Here is an 8,108-nt window from a genome sequence, read left to right on the forward strand (position 1 = left end):
CAACTCTACTCGTCACCCTGATCACTTTGGTATATAAAACCCTATATCTGACTCTTTTAGTTTTAGGACTTACAAACAACCGTTATGTGAACAAAACTGTAATACTCTCTTTAGCAACTTTGTTGCGAGAGTATAATAATTATTAGTGCTTATTAAATGCTTGTCCTCCTGAACATATAGTGAATTCGGCATTTTTTACGATGAGTGATATTATTCAACAAAGAATTTTCAATAGTATTATTGTTCGGAATCAAATATCTGGTGCCGAAAAGTTCAGAATGTTGGAAAAGGCCTTCTGTGATAATTTTTTGTCGTGAGTAAGTGTTTTTGATTGCTACAAACTATTCAAATAAAGTCGAGAACCCGTTGACGACGAACCACATCGAAGACGGCCATCAACATCAACTGATAATCAACAAGTCAATAAAATAAGGGAATTGATGCTTTAGAATTGACGATTAGCAGTCAGAGATCAAGTCCAAAATATCATTTATACTTAAGAAAAGTAAAAGCACTATTGGTTCAAAAATCACTAAATTTTTTCGAAAATCAGTGCTGCTTTAGCGTCTGTGAAACGTATTATTGTGTTTAAAGTTTACTTCGATTACCGTTGTGTGGTAAACTCCGAAATCTTCAGGCCGGCCAATGCGTCAACAAAGAATATTATTTGAGTGTTAAGCGTCATTGCTATTATCAAAAGGAGGCAGGAATTAAGGACCGACGACTCTTGGTCACGATAATGCACCGTCGTAAATTTTCGACTAACTTAGTGCCGCAACCAACGTATTCACCAGAATTTTAAAATTATGAACACGGTGTTACTTTTGTTTGCTCATAGTATTATAATTGAAATTCAGAGAGAATTCTTTCCTTGTAATAGTTGGTATGCGTGCTACAAATGGGTTGAATCGGGTCAAAACTTCTCTGAGCCCCCATCGCTTTCAAGGACGTGGAAGTTCCTAAATTTATCTCGTATTGGTTCCCTCTGTTAATTTTTGAAAATAGTTTGGCATACCTTTTAAAATTGCACCAATTTCTAGCTTGGCGACATCATTGTTTCGGAGTTTCTAAGACTTTAATAATCAAACAAACGGCTGCAAAAATCAAGTAGAAGTCCTCAATCTTCAAAATATCTAATAGCAAGCAATTATGCCACTTCAAAATTTGTTTGAACTAAATTACACTGAAATACACATAACCGTTGCTTAATAAAAACTGATCCAAGAAATTAAAACAATAATAAGTAACTAAATAGAAGTATACTTTTCTGTGGAGCAAATTGTTACTGATTTTGTCAAAGACACATAACAACATTGTAATCAGATACATAGTTTCTTAAATTTGCCTTTGAAATGGTGATTACAGACATTATTACTGCTTCTTAACTACAGAAATATTCACTCGCTTATTTTCTGTTGTTTGTTTTTTTGTTTTGTTCACTTTACATTGATTCGTCAGTATCAACTTTTTATACAGGTACCTGCTTGCCTTTATTGTTGCTGCTTTGAAACTCCATTCTATTTTGGTTGTTAGTAAATTTCTTTCAATGCCACATATTCGTGTAATTCTCAGATGCTTTTTCGCTACTTCGTCGGTATAAAATCTACTCTATTAAAGAGAGTAAGTGGAAGTGTGTGTCTTCTGTTTGTGAACATTGGCACATTGAACATTGAATCGCTAGTTAGCAGTTAATTAGCAGATCTGCTCAGTGGCTGACGGTCACACTCTCCAGTCAATATCTCCCACCCAGTAATTTGCTGGCGGGCGCAAGTATACGTCGCTCTTGGTCTTCTGATGCTGTGACAACGGGTCACAACGCACAGTCGCTGCGCGATATGCATAGTACGCTCACTCCATCTCCCCGGAGTGTTGAGTGCTGCGTTTGCGCCGAGATCGGGCGATGTTCCTCTGCGACGTCATTTCCAAAATTTCTTGGTTAAGTAACTTGTGGTAGCTTAGCTTCGGATTTGTGTAAATTTGCTGTTCAGAACACTTCCAATATGGAGGCATTGCCGAGCAATTTGCCCATATTTTTTGATTTTAGTGGAACGAAAATTTAATTGTCAGGATCAATATAATGCAAATACTCGTTTTTTACAATCTGGGGTGTTGTGGAATCTGATAGAATTGAAACCGATCAAAAAAAGCAGTAGATGTCATGAATTCAGATTTTATTATTTTGATATTCGAAACAGAATTTTTATCGGTTTTGGGTGTCACGGAAGCCAATTTTATCGGTTTTGCGGTCAGAATCAAATCAAGAAGATTGTCGCATACATATTTGAAATGTAAGTTAAGAAATCAAGTTATTTATTGTTACGAATTAATCTAATTTTATTTCTATAGAAGAAAACATAAGAATAAAATTAGAAATGTCTTAATTATTGAGTTTTGGAAAAAAATGTGGGTGTTTAAGGGGGAGCCTGCTTAAGGTAAAAATAAATTTACTTTTTTAAGTTTTTCTATCGGAAACAAAAAATTCATATTATATTATTCAATAACTTATGTTCAAATTAAACTATGAAAAAAGTGTAAAATTATGAAAAATTTTAAAATTTGAAAAAAAAACTGATTTTATTCTAAAAAAGTTTTATTTTAAATATACATATCTTCAAATTAAAATTTTTTGTTTTTTTTTTAGTTTAAATAGAAGATAATTTAATGCCAAAGATAATAAATTTTGCCCCAATTCCATATGACGTTCAGTTTTTTTCTATTCTGACCGCCAATCAAGAAAAATCGTAAAAATGAAAAAACGAAACAAATGCGTCTTTATTAATTCAATAAATGCTATTTCTTAAAATTTTTCTTTAATTCGGAACTCATAAAAAACTTTAATTGGATTCCTTCCAAAAGTGTTAATTTGCAAGTTTTGTCACATTAGTAAACAACTGATTCGAATATTGGTTTGCGTATGTTCGAAAAGACAAACATCCAATCAGATTCTGTGACACCATTGAAAATCAGAATTGGTTTGCAATTCTGACAGCTCAGCAATTCTGTCTTGGATTCCACACAACCCCTGAATAATTCAATGGAGTACAAAGGGAGGATCTTATTCTCTGAAAGTTACGGGAACAGCTCTGATTAATATTATAGATAAGACACGTTAGTTGTGTTAGATAAAACACCTTCAGAATCCACCGAGAATACAAAGGGGTTTGTATTATAAATACGAAATAGGCACACCTCATAGCAAGGGTTGTGGATTGAACTTGATTCAGCAAAATTTATATCTCATCGATATGCTATTTATTATATAAATAATTAATTCAGTCAAGAGGCTGAAATAACTTATTATAGCCATTGAGAGCTACGAAAATTTTCAAACAGCAGCTTCTTAATTTTGACATTAATTAGTAACAGAATCCAAATAATAGTCAGCCGTTCGAAGGTTTCGAAGTTAATCGACAACTGATTTTATATCTTTTCTTAACGTTACCAGCCCCAGTACCTCCGTTGAAAACCATCAGAGAACAGTTAAATAGATAGACGATATTAAAAATCTAAGTTTTGTAAGCAGCTAAATAAAAGGTGATCTTAGGTTAAATAAATGAAGCACTGGGTTTAGATTTTGCCAATAATTGATGTACGTAAATTTGAGTTTCGATTATAACACCGGTCAACAAAAAAAAAAAAAAAAAAAAAAAAAATATGTTTGGGTCTCTGTTCTCATGCGTGAATTGTGATTCTAGACATTGAAAAATACTTATATATTAATCTTTAGTTCTTTAAGTTTGCGTTGGGCTGATCTACATCGATAAGTATATTTTAATTTATTTCATAAATCAAAGATGGCAGACAACATGGGGGCCTACTCCGAGCAGCAAGGAGAACGTTTTCACCAAGATGTGATAGACTTTGAACGTCGATATCAAGGGCAATACAACGAGAATATGATGGGAGATTATATTTGGTTTTTGATACGAGAGGTCATATGAGAATAAAAGAAATACAATAAATATTCACTTTTAGACAGTAATTTCTTGCTATTTTACATTTATACATTAATGATTATCACACATCTTGCATAAAAACGACACTTGTATCTAAAAAAATTTTCTAATTATAATCAATAGTGAAATTGTAGAAAAAATATAAAAGTCAGTCATTTATGCTTAAAAATCGAAAAATTTCTCTAATTTCTACGAAAGCAAACTTTAACCGAAAAAAAAAATTTCCCTATTTTTGTATTTGTAGATTTCAGAACCAAAAATCGTGTTGATCGGTGTAATCATTAGTTTTAAATTTTGGTGTGGTGTGATAAAGGTGTTTCAGCATCTAATAAAGAATCATGTTTAGAAGGTTTGGTAAGAAAACGTTGTAACTCTCGTTCCAAACGACACGAAAACTTTCCTTGAACAAACTGGGATTTACTATAATTCCAGACTATAATCTTATTGAGTATATTTGTGATATATTTCGGACAGTTTTAATGTTGGACCTAAATTGATTCTCCAAAGAAATTAAAGTTAAAAATAAAAAGGGTCTTCAAAAAATACCGAATTTTTATGTAAAGAAAACTGAAGTCGAAACTTTGATTTTTAAATTGCTTTATTAACATTAGGAAAAATTCAACTAAAATAATAGGATTTTTTTGGTTTTACAGAAACACTCAATGCTTTGCTAAACTTAAATTAAACTTATACCTAACAGTAGTTTTTCATTACACAACAAATTTGGAGCAACGCAAATATTTTTGCGTCTAAATGCTAAGTTCCAGCCATAGGCAAACTTAGTGACCACCTTCACTACCACCCTCGTGAGCACTTTCATGATGAGCTTCGTGATGGAAAGGCACACCATGCTCCTGTTTGATCGAGAAACCGCTCTCATGACCATGATGACCGTGTCCATGGCCATGTTCATGACCATGCTCACCACCATGATGTTCCTCGAGATGAGCATAACCGCCATAGTAGCTGGTGTGTCCGTGATCAGCAATATGATGGTGTGTGGGTTCGCGGTGTACGATGGCGTGGAAACCGCTATGCTTGTCAGCTGTGTAGTGGACAGTGCGCTTATGACCATCGGCATCAATCAACTCATAATGTCCGGTTACTTTGTGGCCATCACGTTTTTCGCTATGCTCCTTATAGTCACCGGTTTTCTTATCCTCTACACCATACTTGAAATGGTACTCGGCATGCGAATCATGGCCATCACCATGTTCGTGTCCATGCTCATCATGATGATCGTCATGCGAGACCAAGTGTATGGATGCATGACTGGAGCCGCCGCTGTGTACCTCATGCTCGTGTCCGCCGCTCTCTTCGTGATGTATATATGGTGCTGCGTTGACTACGACTAGCGCAGAACAGAAAGCGAATGCAGCGATAAACTAAATTGGTGGAAAAAAGGATTCGATTAATTGTCGGATTTCCGTGAAGCGCCTTAATAAACATTTTGGAAACCGAAGCTTACCTTGAAGGCCATTGTACCGCAGCTAGTTATGAGTGATTGCTTCAGAAAACGGTTTGTACTTTAGCTTTGCTTAAGTGTTAACGATCGATAGACCTGAATGAACTGTGGTTTTGCCAGTGCTCACTGACGCTTTTATACCCCGAGAAATACATTTAATTTTCTCTTAATTCATATTTCGAATTTAATTTTTCTGCACCACTTTCCAATGTGTACCTAAACACATTTTGTTGTTTTATCAGTAATTCCATGCATGTCGATACTTATTGAGCTGCAGCTACTTGTGGCACGTATGTTCATGTTAGTAGCCAGGCGTTACCGCTCGCTGTTCGGCATTCACTTCTTCCAGTGCGAGACTCATTAGCAAATTAAAGCAGCGTTAATTATCAACACTGAACAAATGATTGCACAATTTTCTTCGATTATATTGAATGCCTTTCCCACAGTTTGTGGTTAGATTTGTGTCCTAAAATGTGGAACCAAATACTAAACTGTAAAGAGTTCATTAGGTTTCTGTTACTTCGATTTCTGTTACTTCAGTTTCGTTTGCATTCACCACTGCTTTACTTCGAATTCACTCGCCGTTTACTGGCTTTAGCCATGGCTAATTTACTCCACGGTGGTCTTGCCTAACCCTCCGTATTCGTCTGAATCAATGCAATGGCTCCAAATAATGTACCTCAATTACTTTCTCTTTCCCAAAACGCATTTTTCAAAAATGCAATGCATGAAATTTTTGAGGGCCTGCATGCGATTGCATTTTTATATGCATTACTTCTGATATTAGCTAAATAAATTGGAGTTAAAGTCGAAAAAGGGAGACTAGTAGTGTCATCTCGAAACTGACAGCCTTCTTTTCGAGAAGAAAGCCCAAATCATTAAGAATAAATTACAAAAACACATTTCACAAAATAAAAATATCCTCATAAGAACTTGATTTTGATCAGTCGGATTAGTAGCAGTTGCCGTTGCCTAGGAAAATAATATATGTCAAATGAAGTGAAGATATTTTTTTTTAATAAAAAAATTGTCTAAACAAGTTTTTAATTTTGAACGATCCTCATGCTCATCCCTTATACAAGTATATACGAATATTTTTATATGGTTTTCAATATTTACTTCTATATGATACGTTCTCTGTGGCAAACTTAATATACCCTGTTCATGAACATTACGACATAGTAAAGAATTTCAAGCTACTAAGCAAATAACAAACACTAAATGCTTATTATCTATTATTTTTTAATAAAAAATATTAGAAACGTTTTCTTTTCCGAAGAATTATCGACAGTATTTTCAAGCTCTTTTTCGATCGGTAAGTACCTTGAGGGTTTATTTATTGAATGACCAAAGCTTTTTAAAATCTCCCTATCCCGTTTCCCACTCCGGGTAACAAATTTTAATTAATTATATTAATTAAAAAAGTTGATAAACGAAAAAAGGAATTTTTTGAATGTTACTCAACTAAATGAAAAACTGATTTTAATAAAATTGAATTACTTTTGCATGATAGTTTCTTTGATTGGTGATGAAAGGATCTAAGCTCAAAAGCAATCGATTAGCAAGTCCTGATTTGTAGTGATGCGTTAGTTCTTTCGTGTATGATGGAGTCGATACATTTTAATTGACTCAGCAGATTCTTATGAGAGCTCTCCAATTGAAACTGGTGCATATTGAATAACATCGGGAGCGACGTTATGACTGGCGAAGGAAGATAATGACAGGAATAATTTGAAGTTAATTCCTTTGGAGGATCTAGCACAAATATAGTGCATTTAGGGTTTATTAAACTGATTCCTTTTGAAATTGAATTCGAACAGAAGGTCTGCAGTTTTTCCAAATTTGTTTTTGCTATTCATCATTTTGCGATTTTATTAACAGTTATATGAAAATAAGCAATTAGAGGACTCATTCTGTTCATTAACTATATTTGTGACGCAATGTCCCTGTTCGCTTCGTTAATACGGATATATTGTCCTCCATGTTAAGTTTTTGATTCGGTGGTCTCTACCCCTCTCTCTACCCCTATCTTTTGATACTATCTACCTACTGTCAGGTACTTCCTTAGCAAAGGCCGTTGTATTATCCATTCACCTACTTCTGAGGATATATTTAAAATAGTTCAACATAAGGGGCTGATTGGGAAAATACGTCAGCCTTCGCTAGAAGTTGCTTGCCTGCAATGTAATGACTTTGATACTAGCCAGCTTGAGATCATGACATTGGAAGCAGCGACTCATTCCGTTCATTAATTACATTTGTGACGCAATGTGAACCAATAATTTTTTTATCTCAACTTCAACATCAGATTCTGAGACCTCCATTTGCTCAAGATAACTGTTTTTCCTTTAAAATGTTATCACAGCAGGGTAAAAAGTTAATATCAAGTTTTTCGTTAACGAAGCTTCTAATAAGTAGATACTGAAGCTTTATTAAATTTGCTTCGGTGATAAGTGATATATTATTTCTTCACACATCTTCTAAACACCTAAACTCAATAATAAAATATTGTATAGAGCCGTGAAAGTTTACACCGATATATGCCTGATACGTATAAAACAAACATTTGCTAAAAGTGAGAAAATGATAAAATGAAAACCAAAGCTCAAATATGTTTATATATGTGATGAAAACCCTACATAGGGTTGTGCGCTGGGTTTGGGACCCGCCACGTAAAAAACACCCCC

The 8,108-nt window shown here is 34.3% G+C and overlaps 1 protein-coding gene across 1 annotated transcript; it reads right to left on the reverse strand.

The window, feature by feature from the left end:
* Positions 1 to 4,557: 4,557 nt before the first annotated feature.
* Positions 4,558 to 5,514, reverse strand: LOC108970527 (histidine-rich glycoprotein-like). The gene is made up of 2 exons (XM_018935970.1): positions 5,425 to 5,514; positions 4,558 to 5,341 (listed from the first exon to the last, which is right to left on the reverse strand). Exons 1-2 carry the CDS (start codon positions 5,434 to 5,436, stop codon positions 4,736 to 4,738), a joined length of 618 nt encoding a protein of 205 aa, XP_018791515.1. The 5' UTR covers positions 5,437 to 5,514; the 3' UTR covers positions 4,558 to 4,735.
* Between the last annotated feature and the right edge of the window lie 2,594 nt (positions 5,515 to 8,108).

The sequence above is a fragment of the Bactrocera latifrons genome, unplaced genomic scaffold (genome assembly GCF_001853355.1).
Source record: "Bactrocera latifrons isolate USDA-ARS-PBARC rearing strain unplaced genomic scaffold, ASM185335v1 scaffold_30, whole genome shotgun sequence".
Taxonomy (NCBI): Eukaryota; Metazoa; Arthropoda; class Insecta; order Diptera; family Tephritidae; genus Bactrocera; species Bactrocera latifrons.